Source organism: Equus asinus, chromosome X (assembly GCF_041296235.1).
Source record: "Equus asinus isolate D_3611 breed Donkey chromosome X, EquAss-T2T_v2, whole genome shotgun sequence".
Lineage (NCBI taxonomy): Eukaryota > Metazoa > Chordata > Mammalia > Perissodactyla > Equidae > Equus > Equus asinus.
Genome location: NC_091820.1, coordinates 38,542,038 through 38,567,493, shown reverse-complemented (window position 1 = coordinate 38,567,493; position 25,456 = coordinate 38,542,038). Strand labels below are relative to the sequence as shown.

At 42.2% G+C, this 25,456-nt stretch overlaps 1 protein-coding gene across 1 annotated transcript; it reads left to right on the top strand.

Moving 5' to 3' along the window:
* The first annotated feature begins 10,076 nt into the window (after positions 1-10,076).
* USP27X (ubiquitin specific peptidase 27 X-linked) lies at positions 10,077-25,235 on the top strand. The gene is made up of 2 exons (XM_070502491.1): positions 10,077-14,637; positions 15,337-25,235. The coding sequence occupies exon 1, from the start codon at positions 10,331-10,333 to the stop codon at positions 11,645-11,647; it is 1,317 nt and encodes a 438-aa protein (XP_070358592.1). The 5' UTR covers positions 10,077-10,330; the 3' UTR covers positions 11,648-14,637; positions 15,337-25,235.
* The last annotated feature ends 221 nt before the right edge of the window (positions 25,236-25,456 follow it).

Genomic DNA, 25,456 nt, shown 5'->3' with positions numbered 1-25,456 from the left:
TGTGTAATATCTTAGTGATGCTAAAATGGACCAGTGGGTTCAGCTGTTATTAGTGCGATCCCTCCATTGCAAAGTTCCCCACTATCATTTTCCCTAATCTTTTTTTATCCATTCACGATCATTGTCCTAAATTAGTGATTCTCAACCAGAGATGATTTTACGTCCCCCTGCAGGGGACATTTGACAATGTCTGAAGATATTGTTGATTGTCACAACTGGGGGTGTGTGTGCTAATGGCATTTAGTGAGAAGGGGCCAGAGATGCTGCTAAATATCCTACAATGCATAGAACAGCCACCAAACAAAGAATTATCTAGCCCCAAACGTCAATAGTGCTGAGGTTGAGAAACTGTAGCCTAGATTTATTATTTCATTAGGGATTGTAAGTGGTGAAATACTAATTCCATCATTCCTTCTGCATTTTCTATCTGGAATTGTTGCATAAAGAAGACTATCATTAACTATTTGATTACCCTGAAATACAGTTCACACAGGAAGGGTGGGATAAATTCTTGATTTTTTCCTTAACTAATTTTTACAATAATAATTTGGCGCCCTAGCATCAACCAGGGATGACCAATGTTTTTTAAAGTCATTATAAAATCATGTACTTTATACATTTAATGCTTGATTAATTGCAGATTTTTTTAATGCTCTAATTGTCTCAATATAGGCAAGGGGAAACTCCCTTTCACTTTGTATCCCATGTTCTTTTGACTGGACTACATTAGTCTTTGATACCTCCCCTGCTTTTTGGCAAAACAAGATGTCCTAGGTTCATTTTGTACATTTACCACTACAGACCGGTAAACAATTATTTCTTCAAGGAGGATTGGCTCCTCTTGATAAGAAATGATATTTAGAGACCACAGTCTGGGCATTAGACACACTCATTGCTACTAGGTTGCTATTGCTGCTATGTGTTTTCAGAGGAAAGAGCTAGGAAATATTTATTTTTTAGAGAGAGAAAAATAAATCATAAGTTCATAATGTTGCTGTAAATATTTGTGTTTCTCCAACTTTCTTACACAAAAGGTGGTATACAATATAAGATGTTCTATACTTTGTTTTTTCCCCTTAATAATATATCCTAGATATTACTCCTAATTATATAGAAATCTATCTAATTCCATAGTATTCTATTTTATTTTATTAAATTTTTTTTTCCAGCTTTCCATTTTATGACTCGACTATAATTTATTCAACTGGCCCCCTACTGGTGGACATTTGTTGTTTTTTCCCCAGTCTTTTGTTGCAATGAATGTTGAATGAATATGGTGTTGCAATGAATGACCTTCTGCATATGTCAGTTTGTACTTTTGCTGGTGTATCTTTGGGTTAGATTCCTAGAAGTGGGATTACTGAGTCAAATAGTGTATACATATGTAATTTTGTTAGACATTACTAAATTTCCCTCTATTAATTTCAAAATTGTATGTAATTTTTGCTATATTGATTTTTGTGGTTTTAAAAGGAATAAGATTCACTTGCAACTAGTAGTAAATAAGCACTAGAGACCTAATGCATAGTATAGTCAATATAGAAAATAATGCTATATTACAATCACCAAGCTTGCTAAGAGACTAGATATTAATTATTCCTACCACAAAAATGATAATTATGTGACATGATAGAGGTGCTAACTATCACCACAATGGCAATCATATTACAATATATAAATGTATCAAATCAACATGTTGCACACCTTAAATTTACACAATGTTATATGTCAAATACATTTCAGTAAAAATAAAGAAGAAAAATACAGTCATGTGTCGCTTAACGACGGGCACACATTCTGAGAAACGTGTTGTTAGGTGATTTCATCATTGTGTGAATATCATAGAGAGTACACAAATCTAGATGCCAGAGCCTACTACACACCCAGGCTGTATGGTACTAATCTTATGGAACCCCTGTCATATATGCAGTCTTTTGTCAACTGAAACGTTGTTATGTGGTACACGACTGTAAAATAATATAAGAGATAAGATTTTGAAAAAGAATAAAAAGTGTGAGTAGTATTTTTTTTGTGGTGAGGAAGATTGGTCCTGAGCTAACATTTGTTGCCCATCTTCCTCTTTTTGCTTGAGGAATATTGTTGCTGAGCTAACATCTGTGCCAATCTTCCTCTATTTTATATGTGGGATGCCACCATAGCATGGCTTGATGAGCAGTGTGTAGGTCTGAGCCTGTGATCTGAACCCATGAACCCTGGGCCGCTGAAGTGGAGCTTGAGAACTTAACCTACGCCACCGGGCTGACCCCTGATTAGGATTTTTAACTACCAGTGTTGGTACAATATAACAACATCTACCCTTCTCACCATTCAAATTTCATAGAGACACTTTTAGGACAGGAAGTACAAGAAGTTAGAGTCCACATTTTGGTGATTAAAATTTGAGAATTTGTTCTTCATTGTGCCTCTTAGCTCAGGCCCAGGGCCATGCCATATCCCACAGGGCCAATCTCCAGCATTGGACACAGATTTTGGGATTCCAGGGTTTTCCTAAAAGGCTTGGGTAAGATGGGTAGTTGGCCAGATGCTGTGCCAGCACTCAGGAGGCTAATCAGCACTCATGTTATGAAGCAGACAGGTAAAGAGAATCAAAAGTGTAGGTCAAATGGGGAAGCAGTCTAAAGGGGTATAGTCAGAGTTGCTGAAGACAGAGGGAGGCTATCAAACAGCCTCCCGGAGGCAATATGTGGTGAAAACTGGGAAGATGGCTGGTTAGGATATGATGCGGTGTAACCTACAGCTTTGTTTTCATCCCTCACAAGCATGACTTTGCTCTGTCTGTGAGCCTTTCCTTTCTTTCAGCTAGAGAAGGGCCCAGGCCATTGGAATCACATGGGTACAGGCTACCCATGGCAAGATGTGTGCTTGAAGGAGGCCTTGAGCTCCTCCATTCTCTGCCCCTTCCACACCAGTAAGCTTGCTGCTTCCCTCTATAGGCCTGGCATCTCCTGGAAGCCTGTGGTGGATCCTAATGAGCCAGTTCCTGGTTGCTGGTATGGCTATGGGAATGCAGAGTGCAAGGCCTTGTCTTGCTCTAATGGCAAGCATGGGCTGGTAAGCTGGTTACTTTGGTCATCATGAATGGGTCTGCAAGCTAGCTATTCCCGAGCTTAGGGCACCTTGGCATGGTTCAAATGGGATGGGTCTTCCCACTGACCAGCTCCAAGACCTAAGGGCCCTGGTGCTGAGTGGACTTGCCATTTCCCTTTCTTTAGCCCAGTGAAGACTTGCAGACCACTAGTGGGACATCAGGGGACCCGGGCAAAGAAGATGTTAGACATCTCATTGTCGATAGTAGGTCTGAGTAGGAACAGGGATAGAAGTAGAGAGTAAGAATTAGCAAATTCAAGGTACTTGATGTTTTTGTGCCTCAGTTTCATTTGTATAGTAAGAATAATACTGGGATCTACCTCATCAGGGTGTTATGAGGTTTAAATAACTTAGTAAAGTACTTATAAAATAGTACCTGGCATATCATAAACAATCAATAAATGTTAGTTACTATTATCATTATTTGATTATAATTATTGTATGTAAATCATAAATCATATCATGTCATTCCCTTGCTAAACCCCCTAAATGATTCCAATTGCAATTGGGATAATATTCAAATTCTACACAGTGGTCTACAAGGCTCCAGGGGATCTGATCCCTTCCTGCATCTCTGTCCTCACCCTCCTCTTGTGGATATCTATATCTATATGTATATAGATATAGATACTAGACCATGACAGACAAAGGGCTCATACTTTAGTAGTTAAGAGACCAAACTCTAGATTCTGACTGCTGGGTTTGAATTCCAGGTTCATCATTTACTAGCTGTGTGACCTTGGGTGCCACTCAATCTCTCTCTGCCTCAGTTTTCTCACCTATAAGATGGAGATCGTAACAGCACCTACTTCTTCATGTTGTAGCGAGGATTAAGCAATTTAATAGAACAACTCTTGACATACTTCAAGTGCTATATGTGTTACTTATTATTATGGTTAATAAGAACCCAAAAGAAAAGTAGGCAAAAGATGTGAACAGGCAGTTCACAAATAAAGGCAATACAAAATGACCAATAAACACGAAAATATGGTTGACCTCACTCATGATGAAAAGCAGTCATTTCTTTATTGCACAAATATAGAAGTATGTATTAAGTGCTAAAGAGGCATTGGGAATAGAATACTGAACATCTTACTCTCATGGAGTTTACATTGTGGTAATTTTACGTGTGTGTGCATGTGTGTGTAATATTTAATACATCATGTGGTGATAGTGTTTTGAAGATAAATAAAGCAAGGATGGGGTGTTATTTTATATAGAGGTCAAGGAAAGACTCTGAGGTAAGGTGACATTTAAGCAGGGGTCTGAAGAAGTGAGGGAGAACGCCATGAGGATTTCCAGGAGAAGAGTTTTCAAGCAGAGAAAACAATAAGGGCATAGGCCTGGAAGCAGGAGCCAGCCTAGCTTACTCAAGGACAGCAGCAAATCTAGTTTGTTTCAGGCAAGGTCTAAGTGACCAAGGCCAGATTGTGTAGGGCTTTAAAGGCCGGGGTGAGGACTTGGGACTTGAGTAGGAGTGAAACAGAAAGCCTGCTATCTCTTAGGAATTGTATTCAGCTACACGTAACTGGGGTCCAAATAACAAAGGCTCAAACAGGATGACGTTTCAAGTGTTACATTGATTCAAAGACAGTATTAACTGTAAGACACACCATTATTTTATGTGCCACTAAGAAAGAAAAAAATGCTGCCAAATACAATCCTAAACTGTCATTCAAAGATTTCAGAGATGCTGAAACATGAAAAGACGTACTTCTTAGAGTTGGTAAAATATGGCTTTTTTTTTTCTCATGTAAGAACAGGTCCAGAGGTAATCACTTTTTTGGTTGCAAGATGGCTACTCAGCTATAGCCATTAAATCCTTATTTCTGGGAGAAAAAAAGGAGAAATGAGAAAGGGGGGAAATGCCTTTTATTCTTCCATATTAATTTTGTAAAAGTCTCCCCCCAAAAACTCATTGTAATTTTTCTTGGCATTGCCCTGGATGTGCAGATCGACTTGCAGAAAGCAGCCTGATGACTGATATATACCGCTAAGTGGTAGGTCAGTACGTATATTACAGTCACATTTATATTTCATAAAAGGATAAATGTATAAAACATGCTTGGATTTGCATAGAAAATCCCTTAAAGGCTACACGAGACACTGTTAACGAGCACTTATTCCAGGGGAATAGAATGGGGTGCGATTGGCAGAGGAGAGAGGGGCTTTAACTTTTCATGTTATGCTCTCTTCTGTACCTCTTTTTAAAACTACAAATATTGTATACATTACTTTTATAGTTATAAACATAAACCAGCAACCTTAAAAGTGGAGTGCGCATTACCCTGGGGGTACAGACAGAGTTTCCATGGGGTAAATAAGCACTTAGAGGTTTTCTGTTGTTGTTTTTTTGGTGAGGAAGATTGGCCCTGAGCTAACATCCATTGCCAATCTTCCTCTTTTTGCTTGAGGAAGATTGCCTCTGAGCTAACATCTGTGCCAATCTTCCTCTATTTTATGCGGGATGTGGCCACAGCATGGCTTGATGAGTGGTGCTACGTCTGTGCCTGGGATCTGAACCTGCGAACCCTGGGCCACCAAAGCGGAGCACGTGAACTTAACCACTATGCCACTGGGCCAGCCTCAGCACTTAGTTTTAAGGGGATCAATTTCTACAACCTCAAATTTCATATTTCATATTTCCTCAAATTGATCTGCCAGAGAACACACTTGTGGTGGAGGAGTCAAGCTGCTTCTCTTTTTCCATCTGCCTTTTTACAATAGCCCTTTATGCACTTTACAAAAGAAAAGCATATTTTTACCCAACTTGAATCTTACCTGGGTACACTGCCCTGTGGTGTAAATCCTCAGGGCACCAGAAAAACAGTTCCAAACCCTGCTGTCAGTGGAGAAGAAACAAATTGCTCTAACAAATGAATAGGTATCAAACCCTTTAGCAACTGAGATGGCTTCCAATAAAACTGAAGGGGAACCCAACGGAGCTGTCAGCTGATAAATCATGAAAAATAATTCTCAAGATAAATCATTGTGTAATTTCCCCCTATATATCTCCAAAGGAATTCAAAGACTCAAGTGACATTGCTGAAACAAAGTGTCCATTCCCATTTACTTATTTATATAAACAAGGCTTCTGTGCACTAACATTTAACCAAACAAAAAATAGGAAGACAATTGATGCTGAATCCTGTCTCATTCTAAAAATACGCAATATTTATCCACAGATACACCCACTAACTTTTTTCCAAAAAAGACTTACTAATAAATTTTTGTCTTTATGTTTAATAATTACCTATCAAAATTTGTAATATATTTATAATGTTTTGATCCATCGGATCCTAATACAAATTGTCATAACTCAAATGAGAGTGAAATTTTAAACAACACATAGAGCTTTAGAATCACAGGAAATTTAAAAGGCACTTAAATAGCAAAATACATACATATTTTTGCTGCAGGGAAATAGGATAATCAACAAAATCATTTCAAGTGCAAAAATATAAATTATTGGGATAAAATTCTGTTAGAAGAATAGAATGGAATTAAGAACTCAGGGAGAAAAGGGAAAATGTACAATTTCCAACCATCAAAGAGGAGCTCAGTTATGAATTTTTAAAACTGATGATGGTGGCTCTCAAATCACTCAAGGATTTAGGTTTCACCAGTTTTATGTAAAATCATGACATAACAGTTTTGTTTGTGAATATTGATATTTGTCAGAAATCACATTATTTTTTCAGCTGACATTTCTGATACAAAATTTTAGATGTCAACCTAAAAATGTGTGAAGGAGCACAACGTTAAAACATATTTTTAGAGAGTATTTTGATATAAACCAATAGTTTTATATAAACATATAAAACAAACATAAAAAGAAGTGTCATATACTCTTTTGCCACCTTGTGGTCAGAGCTGTATTCAACCCTAGGAGCCACAACTGCGATGAGGAGGGGTCTCTCCTTAGGTCAGTCCCTCCTGCTAGACTTCAGTGGGGTCTTTGTGAGGCAGAGATGGTGACATTTGCCCAGGACTGAATCCAGACCCATACAAGCACAAGCATCAAAAGGATTATGCTGACACTCCCCCACACGTGATTCAGAGCAAAAGCAACATGCAATCAGGAAATGAATGGAAGGAAGTACAACAAAATTCTGACTTTTCCCATGAGGACTACTTTAAAAAAAATCAAATGTCAAACTGTTTCCGAGATTTTTTTCTTGATTCTTTTGTTTTTGGTGCCTCTTCTCTGCTGGTGACCTAGACACTTCCTTAGTCTGCCTTCTGGGGAATCCAGCCTTGATTCTGGCCCTGGAGCAGGTTTGTTTGGTTCAGTGCTGTGTCCACAGCTCCTAGTACAACTCCTGGCACTGGGTTGGAGCTGAATATACTCATTTGTTGAGTGAATGATGGCAGAGCCCCCCACTTCTAGAACATGCTGGACCTGTGAGCTTCTGCAGGAAGTTGATCAGTAAGGCAGTCAGGTCGCCATGCTTAGTCTTCAGTCGTAGACTGTCCCAGGTATACAGAGATCTTTAGGTCTCTTTGATGTCTGTTAGTCTGTGGAGGTGGGATGAGAGTACCTCCCATTCCCTGGTCCCACTCCATGACCTCAGTCATTTTCAGCAGCAGCAGCAGGAGCAAGATTCCTTCACTGAATGCACTAGTTGCAGTTCCTCTGGTTGCAAGGCACAAAGGGCAGGCGTTGACTGGAAGGATGCTGAGGTGCTTCAAGGAATTGAAGTGAGAGTTGGCTTAGGAAGGGGAGGCACCAGGGCAGCTCTGGGAACCTCAGCTGTATGGGAATCAGACATCCTATTCTCCCTAAGGGCTCCTGATTCCTGACAACCAACTCCTGCTGCTAACCCCAGGAGGCCTAGTCACCCCCCTCCCTGGAGGGAAGGGTCAGGTCGAGGGGTGATGTCAGCTGCTAACCAAGGAGAACTCTGCTAGGGTAAAATCAGGCAGCAAAGCCCCACAAGCTGGGCAGTAGGTACTGGGCCAAGGCCAGCCATCCCCAGGACTCGGGGACCAGACTCTTCCTAGAACACACTCCCTCATCCTCGAGCACTGGCTGGCCTCTACTTCTGAGCCAGGTCCAGAAGCCTGCCCTGGGCAGCACTCCCTCCCAGGGACCAGCACTTGGGGCTGCTTCCCGACATGCCCCAGTGTGCCCAAGACCCGAGCCACTTGTTCTGGGCTCCCTCCTCTTGGGCTCCGTGGTGCGGCTGCCCACTGCCAGCAGCTCTCAGCACAGGGGCTTCCAGAGGTCCTCAGACCCATGCCCGCCCGTTCCCTCCACTGGCAGCCCCACGACCGAAGCTGCTTCCCTCCCAGTCCCACCTGCCGCCCGACCCGGGCCTCTGCTAGGGCTTCAGGGGCTTGAGGCGGTGTCCTGTAGTTCAGGCCCCTCTCTGGGCCATAGGGGAGGTGCCAGCTGTAGGCATTGCCTTGTAGTGCCTTGTCCCTCCCGCTGCCCCCGAGTTCTCAGCGTCTGCTGGGCCAGAAGGCTGGCTGCCAAATCCTCAACCCACCCGTGGCCTTGGGAGCCCGAGCAGGAGGCGAGGAGCAGGCACAGACTGTGCAGAGCACCAATAAGATGGGCAAAGGGACGTGACTCTTTAGGCCCAGTGGCCTTGGGAGCTCTGCCCCTCCGGATCTGGGGTCCAGGCCTGACCCAGAATGGAGCTGGGGCTTCATCCTTATCTGGCAGAGCAGAAGCTGGGGTGGGAGGGGAGCCTGGGACACGGCTGGGGGCAGGCTCAGCCACAGAGATGATGGCCTATCACAGCTTCTGACTGCTCTCCTCAGGACCCACCCTCTGAGGGGACATTTCACAGCCCCAGAGACACTTCTGGACTAGGCTACCCCTCCGTCCGCAGCCCCACAGCGCTGGGGAAGCCGCACAGACGAAGGGAAGGACGAGGAGAGGGGAGGAGACGATGAAGGGGGTCAGAGCAGCGATTGGAGCCGAGAACTGGAAGCGCCTTAAAGAGACTGCGCGGTCCCCGCCCCCCTTCCCGCCAGCCTCAATGAATTAGAGCTGTGTTTCCCAAACTTGCCTGATCATAAGAATCCTCTCGGGCCCTAGTTAAAGATACAGGTTCCGGAGCGCCTCCCTTCGAGATTCTGATTCAGTAGGTCTGCGGGTGGAGCCGAGGAATCTGTAATTTTAACACGCTCCCCACGTGATTCTCGTGAACAAGCAAGTTTGGGAAATATTGAATTAAAGGAAACGGGGCCTGGCTGCAGAAGCGGCCTCCGCTAGGGGGCTACGGCGGGAGGATTCCCGGGGGCGTCGCCTGCTTCCGCCGCCGCCTCCTTCAGTGAAAGTCCCTTTTGGGTCCAGCTGCCACAGCCACCGCGCTCCCTCAGGCCGGGCGGGGGACACCCCAGGTCTGCGTGGCCCCCGCGCCGCCACGCCCAGTGGCCGCCCGAGCCCTGCGAGCAGGGGGAGGAGCCGCCGCCAGTGGAGGCGGAGGAGGTAGAGGAGGCGGAGACGGCGGAGACGGCGGAGAAGGCGGAGAGGAAGGTGGAGGGGAAGGTGGAGGCGGTGGGGAAGGTGGACGCCGCCGAGAAGGTGGAGGCGGCGGGGAAGGTGGACGCCGCCGGGAAGGTGGAGACGGCGGAGGGTCCGGGCCGCCGGGTTGAGCTCAAGCTGGAGCCCGAACCCGAGCCGGTACGGGAGGCGGAGCAGGAGCCGAAGGGGGAGCCGAAGCAGGAGCTGGAGGATGAGAACCCAGCGCGGAGCGGCGGTGGCGGCAGCAGCGACGAGGTTCCTCCCCCTACCCTTCCCTCCGACCCCCCGCGGCCCCCAGATCCCTCTCCGCGGCGCAGTCGTGCCCCCCGCCGCCGACCCCGGCCGCGGCCACAGACCCGGCTCCGTACCCCGCCGCAGCCTAGGCCACGGCCCCCGCCCCGGCCCCGGCCCCGGCGCGGCCCTGGGGGCGGATGCCTGGATGTGGATTTCACTGTGGGTCCACCAGGCTGTTCCCACGTGAACAGCTTTAAGGTGGGAGAGAACTGGAGGCAGGAACTGCGGGTGATCTACCAGTGCTTCGTGTGGTGTGGAACCCCAGAGACCAGGAAAAGCAAGGCAAAGTCGTGCATCTGCCATGTGTGTGGCACCCATTTGAACAGACTCCACTCTTGCCTTTCCTGTGTCTTCTTTGGCTGCTTCACAGAGAAACACATTCATGAGCACGCTGAGACAAAACAACACAACTTAGCCGTAGACCTTTATTATGGAGGTATATACTGCTTTATGTGTAAGGATTATGTATATGACAAAGACATTGAGCAAATTGCCAAAGAAGAGCAAGGGGAAGCTTTGAAATTACAAGCCTCCACCTCAACTGAGGTTTCTCACCAGCAGTGTTCAATGCCAGGCCTCGGTGAGAAATATCCAACCTGGGAGACAACCAAACCCGAGTTAGAACTGCTGGGACACAACCCGAGAAGAAGGAGAATCACCTCCAGCTTTACCATCGGTTTAAGAGGACTAATCAATCTTGGCAACACGTGCTTTATGAACTGCATCGTCCAGGCCCTTACCCATACTCCGATACTGAGAGATTTCTTCCTCTCTGACAGGCACAGATGTGAAATGCCAAGCCCCGAGTTGTGTCTGGTCTGTGAGATGTCTTCGCTTTTTCGAGAGTTGTATTCTGGAAACCCATCTCCTCACGTTCCCTATAAATTACTGCACCTGGTGTGGATCCATGCGCGTCATTTAGCAGGGTACAGGCAGCAGGACGCCCATGAGTTCCTCATTGCAGCGTTAGATGTCCTGCACAGGCACTGCAAAGGTGATGATGCTGGGAAGGCGGCCAACAATCCCAACCACTGTAACTGCATCATAGACCAAATCTTCACGGGTGGCATGCAGTCTGATGTCACCTGTCAAGCCTGCCATGGTGTCTCCACCACGATAGACCCGTGCTGGGACATCAGTTTGGACTTGCCTGGCTCTTGCACCTCCTTCTGGCCCATGAGCCCAGGGAGGGAGAGCAGTGTGAATGGGGAAAGCCACATACCAGGAATTACCACCCTCACGGACTGTTTGCGAAGGTTTACGAGGCCAGAGCACTTAGGAAGCAGTGCCAAAATCAAATGTGGTAGTTGCCAAAGCTACCAGGAATCCACCAAACAGCTCACAATGAATAAATTACCTGTTGTTGCCTGTTTTCATTTCAAACGGTTTGAACACTCTGCCAAACAGAGGCGCAAGATCACTACATACATATCTTTTCCTCTGGAGCTGGATATGACACCGTTTATGGCCTCGAGTAAAGAGAGCAGGATGAATGGACAGTTGCAGCTGCCAACCAATAGTGGAAACGACGAGAATAAGTATTCCTTGTTTGCTGTGGTTAATCACCAAGGAACCTTGGAGAGTGGCCACTACACCAGCTTCATCCGGCACCACAAGGACCAGTGGTTCAAGTGTGATGATGCTGTCATCACCAAGGCCAGTATTAAGGACGTCCTGGACAGTGAAGGGTATTTACTGTTCTATCACAAACAGGTCCTGGAACATGAGTCAGAAAAAGTGAAAGAAATGAATACGCAAGCCTATTGAAGTGACACACAGACCTACCTGTAATGGAAGATGACGACACCCATACTACAGCTGGCATCGAGATTTTAAAGGACCTACTTGCATGGCCCATGGGCCTGACAGAGTAAGAATTGAACAGTACCCAGTGTCTAACAGGTCCTGATTGGAAGAGAAGTAGAAGGGGTGGGAGAAGAGGCTCTAGTCTAAGCAGTCCCTTAAAGGAAAATTAAATGGCAGGAATGCTCTGAGTGGGCGAGGCAGGAGCAGGGAAATCCTGACACTGGTACATATCCTATATTCCTCCAAAAGATTGTGTGGGAAAGTGTGGGGTGGGAGGGGGGGTGTGGGGGGGGTGTGTGCCCTTGTAACCGTAAAACATCTTTCTCCATGGGTGTTTCAGCTTCAACTGACCAATCACATAACAGTTACATGTTTTGGGGGGAAAAAGAAAAGTTTATAAAAATGTAGCCCATTACATATATGGGTATGAAAGCGGAAAAGTGGAGGAGGCAGGGATATCTCATTGACAAACACCTTTGCCAGTTTCTTTGTATTCGTGATTTTTTGTGCTATTAAATGCAGTATTAAAAAAAGAAAAGCCCACATGGGCTAGTGAAAGGAGAAGACAGAAGGGGGCTTGTATAAGGGGAGCAACTGCTCCAAAAGTAGAGAAGACAAGAAATACTGTAAGATAAGCAACCAGCACAGACAGGCCTCAGCTAAGAGTATAGCGTGTGAGTGTTTAAAAAAAAAAAAAAAAAAGCTGTATGATATACTTGAGCAAATCAATGAACCTCTTTGCGATTGTTTTCTCATCTGTACAATGCAGATAATTCCTACCTTAAAGGGTTATTGTTAAAGATTAAATGATATAAAATGTGTCGAAGTATAAAGTAAAAGGCTTGGAACTTTGTAGGGGCTCAGTAAACGTTTGTTGGATCTGAAACTTCTTTGAACCAGGACCAGAGTGCATTAGAGGTGAGGTCAGTCCCACCTGAGACCCATGGACAGAAGGGACACACATTGTGTCACATGCAGTCACACACACTCTTACAACTCCTTCCCAACGCTGTCTCCTCGGAGCCCCAGGGCACTGGACTCCACTATTGTCCCTGTGTACAGGGCATCACAGTCGGTGCCACACCAGGGTGGGGGGTAGAAACACACTTGTCCCCAAAAGTCATTATTCTGTCTATTTGGAAGACAATCATGTTGTTTTCGTGACTCAGCACCCCACTGATGGGACTCAGGGCCAGGAGGCTGCCAGGCTTCCACATGAGAGTGTTGGTGGTCTTTGCCTTCCAAAAGCATTATAGGCATAGCTGCTACATTCACATGAAGGCATAGATCAGTTGAAACACTGTTTTCCGAAGCTCACTGGCTCACCAGCTCAGGGATAGGGATGGGGTGGCATGTTGGCCTCTTCCCTGAGTCTCACAGAGGGCAGAGCAGCCTCCAGAGAGCTAAGCCGAAACAGATGGGATGCCTCCAGGATGGGGTAAGCACTGGTGGTTCCTTCTTTTCCCCTCAGCATCAGATACAAAAATACCTATAATCTAGAAAATCCAGAGGTGGGGTTGGGGGGGGCTGATTGTATATCAGCCCCATGGGGCTTGGATCCATTGGCTCTGGTCAAAGGCTGGGCTCCCCCAGGGCTTCCCAAGTCTGCTTCATGGTCAACTCATTTGGAAATAGACATTTATTTATGTGGTTGTGGGTTCATCCCCAGCTAGCTCATAGGCTTTTTGGGACAGGGGTTGTGTCTCCTCTGAGGGACATCCTCAGCCCCTAGCACAGTTCCTGGCACAAAGTAAGTAGATACGCAAAACATTTATTAGATGGATGAATGAACCAGTACACCTTACTTTCGTAACCAAATTTTCACCAACACCCAGGGCCGATAACCCTTAGGAGAGAATGTAAAAAGTGTTATTTTTGATATCTTGTACGATGGAGGAGGTCAAGAGGTGAATGGCTTCAGATGCCACTTTGCAACTTCATGCGGGGCATCTGACTACTTTTTGGGATGTGTCTGGTAGCCCTGCCCGGGAAGACAGCCATCAACCCTCATCCCTGCCTCAGTCAGGCATGTGCCACCAGATTCTGACTGCTTGCACAGAAACCGCCTTTTACATTTTTTAAACATTTTTATTTGGAAATAATTTTAAACTTACGGGAAAGTTGCAAAACTAAAAATAGTATAAAGGACATCTGGATACCCTTTACCAGATTCACCTTTTGCTGACATTTTACCCCATTTGCTTTATCGTTTGCATGTATGCACTCTCTCATAAGTGTGTGTGTGTGTGTGTGTGTGTGTATTTGAACCATATGAGGGCAAAGTTTACATACATACATCATGGCCCTTTGTGTCTGAGTACTTCGGCGTGCATTTCCTAAGAATAGGCATATCCTCTACATCGTGGTATAGTTAACAGCCTCTGTAAATTTAACATTGATGATCTAGTCTACCATTTGTACTCCAGTTGTGTCTGTTGACCCGCTAACGTCCTTCACAGCATTTTCCCTCTCCATCACAGGATCTAGTCTAGGGCGAGGGATTGCTGTTAGTGTCGTGTCTCTTTAGCCTCCTTTAATATGGAATATTTCCACAACCTTTCTTTTTGGTCTTGTATGGCATTAGCATTTTTTAATAGAATGTACCTCATTTTGGGTTTGTCTGATACAGAAACTGTCTTTTAAATACCCTGCACTCAGGACTAGTTCTAAGAAATATGAATGGCGCGAGACTGCTGAAGCTGACCTCCCTGTCTGCACTGGTGGAAGGCACAGACCACCAGAGGGAGCAGCTGTGCCTGGCACTTCCTGATTGAAGCACGCACCTTCTCTGGAAAACACCATTGTCCCTCAGCAACAGGGGAGCCATTCAAGCCCAGCCCTATGCCCCTATCCATCACCAACCCCCATATTGAGCCATGGAATGTAACAGCAGCCAGGGCCTGCTTTCAGATCTCACCACCGTGGGACCCGGGGCATCACGTATTCAGCAGGTATGTATTACCTTGAGCTCACATGGAGATTCAGGCCTGTTTGAGCATGTCTGGCACATGGGTGGGCACCTCCACGGTTGGGGCCTTTAGGGGGATCAGGAAGTAACACCCTTGGCACCTTTATCAACATTCCCATGGTGGGCACAGCAGCAGTTGAGGGGGCAGGGAAGGGGCGCGTACTTTTTAAGCAGCTTCATGGGCAGAGGACACAAAGATGGGTCCCAGAATAAGTAAGAAAGAACGTGAGAGATACCAAAAACAGATTGGTTTGTGACCTGCTGGGAACTTTCAGACACAATCGGACTATTTTACCTGAGGACTGGAATTCCTGTGTAAGTACATGTGGGCATGAGATGGTGAAATTTAAGTTAATTCTTTAACTAAGATTCCATCTCACCCGGTAAGGCCAGGGCGACTCAGTTCACATGTAGATTTATGATCTAGGTCCAGAAGGGCACAGGTTAAAGATGGGTGCTCACAACTGGGGGCCTTATCTACCCTAAGAGCTCAGAATGAGGGGCCAAACAATGGGGTACTTCCCTTTCACCCATTACACGTGCTTCCCATGTGTTTCTTGGCCTAACCTGGTTGAAAATCCGGAACTCTACCACTTCCCATTTCCTGGAGTAGCCAGATGCTGAAACTTATTCTGGCCCACAGTTCACATAGGTAACTGCCTCACTTCTTCCCCATCCACAGGGAATCCTGATCAGGGATGCCATCAACCAAGAGGTCTTTTCCAATCAAGAAACAGAGTGGCCCCCATTGAACTCATATTGTCATAATGCAGCAGACCTGGTGCCAGGAACCTGTGTTTGCGCCAAATATGTTTTCACACCCAGAAGTGAAGGCCCAGGTCCTCTGAGAATATGAAGCACAGCGCCCACAGCAGTGTCATTACACACTGACCTTCCCCTGCAGGTGACCTGATACCATTTTTAAGCTCTTGTGTTGAAGTATATCAAATATACAGGAAAATGCATATATCATAAGGGTACAACTTAATTTCTAGAAAATGAACATATCCCTGTAAACGACAGATCAAGAAACAGAACATTACCCATAAGTTAGGCCCCCCTCCTGCTTCCTTCCAGTCAATAACCCCAAAGGCTAATCCCTATCCTGACTTCTTTCACTGTAGATTAGGGTCGCTTTTTTTTATGCTTTCTATAAATGGAATTTTCAATATGTATACTTTTGCATCCGGCTTCTTTTGCTCAATATTATTTTATGAGCTTCAGATCTGAAGTATTTTTGTCAAAAAATCATGAGTGTCATTATTTCTGTTTAATGAACTAAAAGTCAGAATCCCTGCTCTTCCCAGTGATTTCTGACACATTGAACCAGTTCACAGGGACCCAGGCCATTGCAAAGTTGGACCGCGAGAGTGTTTATAATCTCACTCAGGTACAAGAAAATGGTGGATGAAAAACAGCCTTCCAGATAAGTTTGGGATAATTTAAGTACCCAGAAATGTTCATCTTGGCCCCTATTCTGTCCAATAATATTGGACTGTGGCCCTGTTCCAATAGCTCCCGAATGGGAAACTCTATTCTAGTAAGTTCTCAAACTTTAATGCGCATCAGAATCACCTGGAGGGCTTGTTAACACACAGACTGCTGGGCCCCACCCCCAGAATTTCTTATTTCAGTAGATCTGGGATGGGGGCTTGGAAATTTGTATTTTTAACACATTCCCAGGTGACGTTCATGCTTCTGGTTCTGGGACCACACTTTGAGAACCACTGATCTATTCAACTTGTCTTCACGCTGTGGAGCAAGGGGGAGGGTATGTTGGTGAAGCTCGGGAACTCTCAACCCCACTTCAACCAGAGCAGTTCCCCTCTTATTTTATATTTTGGGGTTCCAAGTAATATTTGAAGAAAGGGCTCTGCTACTAAAATCTTTAAAGGTTGGAAATCACGATGCTAAGGAATTTTAGACCACCAGGGAGTGATGTATTTAAACTACATGGCTAGTATATCTGGAAAATAATCCAACATGCTACAGAGACCTGGTCTCAAATGTACCTTTAACCTAGATGGTCCTGAGGGGACTTAAGTTCCTTGGAACTTAAAGAAGTATGTGTTTATGATGATGGAAGTGATAAGGAAAAATGCTTAATTATAAATAAGGTGAAACATCACATGTACAAAGTATGTTTTTTTCTGGCAATATAGCACACTAAGATGACACGAATAGCTCCTCCCCGACTACAAACACATATTAACACTAGATAAACTATAACAAAAATTTAAATTTATATCTGAACTTAAAAAAACAAAAAGTAAAATCTCCAGAGAAGCAAAAGAAAAAGCCAGTCTAGTAATTGTAGACAGACACTGCATTAACCCCTTGTGGTATTGGTTCCAGATATCGGGACCGAGGGGCTGTGGGCTTAGAGCTGGGAATCTGATGCCCATGCAGTTACTGGCAGCACAGCCTCAAGTCCACCAGAGGCAGAGAAACTGCAACTGAAACCTCTGGAAAAAGCCTTTAGTAGCTTCTCTGTCCTTTACAAGGGGTTTTGGAAAGTAAGCAGTGAAAAGTCATGCTCTCTCTGGAGCCACTAGAAGAAATAAAATCCCCAGGCCTATGTCATATGTGGATGCGGGGTCTAAATTTTCCCTACTGTGTATTATGGGAACCGCATACTGAAAATTTATAATAAAAATTAGAGCAGAACCTTTGAAATCTCTAGAAGTTCAGCAAAAGCAAATGCATTTTTACAATTCAGGGCACATGGAACCCCACAGAAAAAGAATATCTGCTGAAGATGTGCTCAGAAACAAACAATAAAAATATAGTACTTGCAGAGAAATGATACAACATGAAGGAGGTATCAGTTGCCACAAGGAGAACTAGTACCCCCATGAAGTACTCAAGAGAAGAACTATTACTCTTTTTGAGAATGAAATGAGGACATTCAGAAAAAACAAACCTAAGAAAGTTTAGTAATAACAGACTCTTACTAAAATAACTACTGAAAGATATACTTCAGGAAGAAGGAAATTGAAATCAGAGAAAAGGGGTGAATAGGAGGCAAAGAGCAGTGAGCAAAAATTGGTAAACATGGGGGAAATCATTAAGTATATAAAACAATAATAATGTTGAGTAACATGGAGGTATGAAAACAAGCTGGCCCGAAAAACATGAGCACAAAAACATGTAAGACAACAGGGAACTATTAGTAGGTAAAGCATTCTAAGGTTCTTGTATTCTTTGGGAAGAGGGTAGGGATATTGCCTGAATTTAGACCTTGTTAAATCAAGTATGAATCTTTAAGCATTTAAGAATACGGACTTCTAGTTTCTGGCAATGGCAGGCTTGGTTATTTGATTCATCTTTCTTTATTGAAGTAATGAAGTATGCTGGATAAAATCTTTCAAAACCACTTTAAAAGCAATGAAGAGCTGAGAGGACAGAGGGAAACTTCCAGGCCAATTTTTGGATGAAAGCTTGTAACCAGACAGGTAAGCAGAATATTGGTGCACCAAAGCCGATTTGCTCTGAGGGCATTTGCCTACATTGCATACCTGAGCTTTGACTCAGTGACCACACAGGGCGAGAAGGAGAGAAGTCAAGGCTCAGGGCAAGACCAATGTAGGAATTTAATAGGGGACCCTCTACACATTAGGCAGAGACCCCAAAAGGCTACACCAGCAGCATAAGGGCAAACCAGAATGAAGCCTGTCCCTTTTCCCAACAATCTCAGAGAACTGTACAGAAAGCTGCCTTGGCACTAAGCAGAGTGCTCCTGCTAAAAAGAAAGGGTAAAACAAAGTGCGGGGGGGGGGGGGTAAAAAAAATCCATCCCTGAGAAAATGAGGCCACACTCCAGTACTCAAACAGATTTGCATCCCTGTCACCCATTGCCTGAATCAGCCAGGGAACTTGAAGCTACAAACTTGATTTTAGGTGGCTCCCAGACTGGTAGTATGCCCCAGTGCTTGGTAGAAGCAAATACAAAGGCTCTGGAGGAGAATGTATCCATTCCAGGCCTCAGCCTCACAAATAAATTTTCATGGGCAATGATCAGAAAGCAGACTAAAATAATCAGGCACACAAGGAAACAAGGGAACGTGAGTTAGAAACAGCAAGGATAAGAAACAACAGAAACAGACCCACACAGATTTCAGATAATAGAATTACCAGACACATATTTTAAAACAACTCTGTGAACCATGTTCAAAGAAGCAAACTATTAATTTGAAAATGTCTACAGGGAAGAGAAGTCTATAAAAAGTGGCATAGCATATTGGGGAAAAAAGAGCTTCTAAAAGTGAAAAATACCAACTCAATGAATGTCTCTGGCAGAAATGTAGATATAAGCAAAGAGAGTGTTAATGAACTAGAAGATAAACCTGAAGACATGAGCAAGAATGCAGTATGGAGAGAGGAAAAAAAATAGAAAATATAGGAGAGAGAGTAAGAGATGTAGAGATACAATGAGTAAATCTAGCACACATCTGACTACAGTGTGAGAGAAAGAGAATATGAAAATGAATATTAATGAGGCAGAGTCATATTTGAAGAGATAATGGCTGAGAATTTTGAAAGAAATCAATCCACACATTCAAGAAGCCCAACAAATCCTCCATAGGATAAATAGAGATCTACACCAGACACTGCAGAAAACCAAAGAGAAAGAGGAAATGGAGTCAGAGAAAGATGATAGATTGTGTCATAGAAACAGTGATTAGACTGACAGCTGACTTCTCAACAAACAGAAGATGGTGGAGTGATCTTCAATTTGCTGATTGTTAACTTAGTATTCTCTACTCAGTAAAAATATTTTTAAAAGAATGAGAGTAAAATAAAGACATTTTCACACAAACATTGAGATAGTTCTTCACCAGCAAATCTTCACTAAAGGAAATCAAAAGAGTGTATTGTAAGTAAAAAGTAGAAGGAAAATGATCCCAAGCAGAAGATCTGTGATGAATGAAAGAATAAAAAGTAAAGATGATGGTAAATGCCTGGACAAATTTAAATAAATATGGAATAAAACAATAATAATCATTGTTAGGGAGGTTTGAAAGCAATCTAGACTTAAAATACCAGACAACAATAAGCATATGCATTGGGAGGGTCAATGGAGTTAAAATGTTCTAAGCTCTTGTCTTATCTGGAAGGAAGGTAAAGGATTTAAAAAAAAATTTAGACTTTTGTAAGTTAATTATGTGTGTCATTATTTTTGAGGTAACCATAAATAAATACAGAGTGCATAACTTACTTACACACTAGTAGAGGGGGAAAATGGAATAATAAAAAAAGGCAATATAACTTCCTAGCCACTGAAGGGAAAAAAGGGGGGAAACCCCATCAATCAAATTGAAGGCAGGAAAAGAGAGAAGACGTAAAGAAGCATTGAAAAACTAGGGTAAATAGAAAGCACAAATTGAAATGGTGGAAACAAATCCAAATGCCATAGAACAATGATAATAATAAAACTCTCATGAATTAAACTCTCCAGTTAATAGTGTCAGACTGGATTTTGAAAAATCCAGCCATGTGCTCTTTAAAAGAGACATATCTAAAACAGAAAGTCACAGATTGGAAGTATTAAGGAGTGAAAAAAGCTATTCAGGAAAATCCTAACTGAAAAAAAGCTAGTGTAGCTCTGTTTATAACATAAAAAATTGATCATAAGGCCAAAATCATTATTAGTGATAGAGAACATCACTATATAATGATAAAAGGAACAGTTCAGTAGGAAGATGTAAAAATTCTAAATTCTATAATATTTAGTAACGTAGCTTCAAAATATATAAGGCAAAAATAGACTCATGAAGAGAAACTGACAAATTTATAATTGTAGTGGGAGATTTTAACATACCTTCCTTAGAGACTGTTAGATTAATCAGACAAAAATGTCAATCAGAACATGGGTTTGAACAGCACAACTATCAAGTTCAATCTAATCAATGGATGTGTGTGTGTGTGTGTGTGTGTGTGTGTTTGTGTATGTATGTATACTATCTCCATGCACCTAAGTTAATACATACACTTTCTTTTCAAGCACACTTGGGATAGCGACCACATTCTTGGCCATAAAGTAAGTCTCAATAAATACCACAGAATTGATTTCACTCAGACCACATTCCCTGATCACAGTGTAATTTTAGTTAGAAATAAAAAGCAACAACAACAACAACAAAAACTTTTAAAAAGTTGTTTGGAATGTTTAAAAAACACTTTTAAATAGCTCATGGGTTAAAGGAAAATCATAGAGTAAATTAGAAAGTATTTAGAACGGAATGATAATATAGATATCAAAACTTATGAGATACAGCTAAAGCAGGACTTAAAGGGAACTGTATGGCTTTGAATGCTTTTTATTAGAAGAGAAGGCTAAAATTTAATGATATAAGCATTTAATTCAAGAAGTTAGAAAACCGACAACAAATTAAACCTAATAAAATCAGAACGAAAGGCATCATCTATGTAAATCGATTCATAAATCGATGAGCTAGAAAACAAGGATGCAATAGAGAAAATCAATAAAACCAAAACTTGGTTCTTTGAAAAGACAAACCTCTGGCAAGATTGAACAAGAAAACAAAAGAGAAGGAACAAAGTGAATAATATTAAGAATGAATAGAGGGACAAAACTATAGATACAATAAAGATTTTAAAATAACTTAAAAATACTACTGACAACTTTCTACCAATAAATATAAAATTGTAGATGGAGTGAACAATTTTCCAGAGAAAAACTTTGCAAAACTTATTTAAGAAGATATAGAAAAACTAAAAAATATATAAATATTTTAAAAAATTGAAATGATAGTTAAAAATCTCCTCTCTCCTAGACAATATTAAAAAAAAATTTCTAAGGTGAGATCCACCAAACCTACCTAATATGAACTGTTCCAGGAAGTATAAAAGGAGGAAACACTTCCACATCATTGAATCCAACTGATGTATAATCTTTATGGATAATAACCAGTCCCACTTACAAACCTAGTTATGAAAATCCTAAAAATACTAGCAAACTGAATTAGCAGTGTCTGTAAAAAAGATAGGTCATGACCAAATTTTATTTTCTCAAGAATGCAAGGATGGCTTAATATTAGAAAATCTATTGAGACTTTTGGTTGAAGATGGAGGACTGAATCCCACATTAGCTTTTCCTCCTTCCCAAGACCTCACTAAATTGATGGTGAAGGGATTTTAAAAAGTAACAAATCCACAAAGACAAGGAGAATGAGAGTATATAAGAGCAATAAAATTGGGGGATCTAGAAAGCAGCTCTGGTTTCAGTTCCAACATGTAAAAAACTTGGAAGTTATCACTCCCATCCTTACAACAAGAAAGCTGGGCCAACTGAAAACAGACAATTTTCTTAGACCCATCAGAGAACTGAAGTTGCAGGGAAAACTGCCACCTTGAAATCTGGAGAGGCAGGCAGATGCAAAGAGATTCAGCACCCACGATGTGCTTACCTGGAATAGAAATCAGTGGAAGCCATAGTGGTAAGACGACTTACTTAACTAGTAATTTTGACATATTGCTGGAAACTGAGTATGGACTGGAATATATACATACATATATAGTGTGTGTATATATGCATATATAGTGTCTATACACACAGAGAATATAGCATATATGGATATATTTATCTGTATCTGTATCTATGTATAGAAAGACATCCTGTTGATCCTGTTTCTCTGAAGAACCCTGATTAATACAAGGGCAGGAGAAATATTTGAATCAATTTGAAACAATAATGGACAAAACTGGTCCAAAATTAATTACATAAAACCACAGTTCCAGGAAGCTCAGAGAAAAACAAGCAAGATAAACACCAAATAAATAAATAAATAAAATTCAAAACGCCCACACCTAGGTATATGCAAACTTCAGAAAACCAAAGACAGAGAAAGTCTTGAAAGAAGACAGAGAAAGCAGATGGATGAATAACTGACTTAGCAGTCCCAAGAAAGTTGAATCCTAAAATGACAGTGGAACAAGTAGAGAGACAACCCAATTTACACCATGAGATTTTCCAAACACTTAGGAATTGATGGCACCAAGGATCTCTGAAAGGAGGGGTGATGGTGAGACTAAAAGAAGGAGGCTTGGTTGAAAATTTGTTTAAGAAGTAGTTAGTACACAAAGAAAAGCCCAGGAGCAAATGATTTCACTAGTGAATTCTACCAAATGTATAAGAAGAATTTACAACAATCCTTCACAGCTCTCCTCAAAAATACTAGAGGGTGGAGCACTTCCAAACTCGTTCTATGAGGCCTGTATTACCCTCACACCAATGCCAGGCAAAAACATTACAAGAAAACTATAGACCAATTTACTTTCTGAAAATAGATGTGAAAATCCTCAACAAAATACTAGTAAACCAAGTCCAGCAGCATATTAAAAGGATTACACACCATGACAAAGTGGGATTTATGCCCCAGCGCAAGGTTGGGTCCACATATGAAAATCAATCACTGTAATACATCATATTAATAGAATGAAGGAAAAAAACACATGATTACCTCACTAGATGCAGAAAAGGCATTTGACAAACAAAACAAAACAAAACAAAAAAACCCGAGCAGAAAATAACAGGAGTTGGCAAGGATGTGGAGAAATTGCAACCCTTGTACATTGCTGGGGGGAATGTAAAATGATGCATCTGCTTGGAAAAGAGTTTGGCAGTTCCTCAAAAAGTTAAACACAGAGTTACCATATAACCCAGCAATTCCACTCCTAGGAATATACCTAAGAAATATGAAAACACATGTTCACACAAAAACTTGTACATGAATGGTCATGGCAGCATTATTCACAATAGCCAAAATCTGGAAACAACCCAAATGACCCTAAACTGATTAATGGAAAAAGAAAATGTGGTGTATCTATACAATGGAATATTATTCAGTTATAAAAAGAATAAAGTACTGATACATGCTACAACATGGGTGAATCTTGAAAACATTATGCTAAGCGAAAGAAGACAGACACAAAAGGTCGCATATTGTGTAATATATTTATATGAAATGTCCAGGATAGGCAAACCCATAAGGCAGAAATTAGATTAGTGGCTGCGGGGGCAGGGGTGGTTAGGGGGAGTGGAGAATTGGAGTGACTGCTAATGGGTACAGAGTTTCCTTTGGGGGTAACGAAAATGTTCTGGAATTAAATATTGGTGATTGTTACACAGTCTTGTCAATATACTAAAACCCACCTAATTGTATGCTTTAAAAGGGTAAATTTTATAGTATGTGAATTGTATCTCAATTTTAAAATGTAAATTATAATAATAGAATGTTTCCTAAAGAGTTGTGAAGATTCAAATGCATGTATTTCTGGCACCATCATAGGTGTTCAATAAATTAAAGGTGCAATTCTTTCAGAAAAAAAAGAAGCAGCAGTTAGACCCCAGAACCTGCCCTCTCTCCCAGTCTTCAGCCATACAACTTCCTCTCCCTCCCACCTAAGCTGAGAAGACTGGAAATTTGTTCTTTGGAGACGGTTAAAAAAAGGATTTCTAGATTAGGGGACACAAAACATAGATGAAGCTATCTTGAAAGCAGGGGGTTAGATGAAATTTTACAAAATGAATGACCTACCTAATTGCAAGGGAAGCTGCAAAAATGCTGTGTGCCCAGCTAGATTTGGGTGAGCAAAACTAACAATCTCTGTCACAAGGTCAAAGCTGACAAAGTCTCTCCCCTTGACTAAACTTGAGCCGGGCTCCTCTGAGTCCTCTTTTCAACTACACCTTGCCCTTGGACCCTGTCCTTTGCCTGCCTAGTCCAGTTGTAGCAAGAATCCTGCTACGTCAGTTTCCCGAGAATCCCCCTACCCTTGCTATCTGCTCCCCCTGGTTTGCCTTCAGTAAGAATCCTGTTGAAAACTGGTGCAGCCACTATGGAAAACACTATGGAGATTCCTCAACAAATTAAAAATAGAACTACCATACGATCCAGCCATCCCACTACTGGGTATCTATCCAAAGAGCCTGAAGTCAGCAATCCCAAAAGTCCTATGCACCCCAGTGTTCATTGCAGCATTATTTACAATAGCCAAGACATGGAAGCAACCTAAGTGCCCAGCAACAGACGAATGGATAAAGAAGATGTGGTACATATATACAATGGAATACTACTCAGCTGTAAAACAGAACAAAATCATTCCATTTGCAATAACATGGCTGGACCTTGAGGGAATTATGTTAAGTGAAATAAGCCAGCGAGAGAAGGATAATCTGTGTATGACTCCACTCATATGAGGAATTTAAAATTATGGACCAAGAACAGTTTAGTGGATACCAGGGGAAAGGTGGGGTGGGGGGTGGGCACAAAGGGTGAAGTGGTGCACCTACAACATGACTGACAAACATTAATGTACAACTGAAATTTCACAAGATTGTAACCTATCATTAACTCAATAATAAAAAAAAAGTCAAGTAAACAAACAAACAAAAAAAGAATCCTGTTGAGTTGGTTTAGCAAGAATTCCCCTACACTTGATGTCTCCTCTCAGTAATTTTCTACCCATTGACCCCTCATTCTGCTTGTTGGCTATGAATTCCCATTTATCCTTGTTGTATTCGGAGTTGAGCCCAATCTCTCTTCCCTGTTGTGATAGTCTTGACACCTAGGACAATAGTCCTGAATAAACTCTTCCTTATCATTTTAACAAGTGTCAGAACAATTCTTTTAACAATATCAAAATAAAATAACATGAGTTGGAAGTGGTTGCCTCTGGGGAGTGGGAAATGGGTGAAGGCTGGAGAGGAATGTTGCTTTTCATAAGAAATCTTGTAGCATTATTTGACTCTAACTCAATGCTTGTATAATTTTGATAAG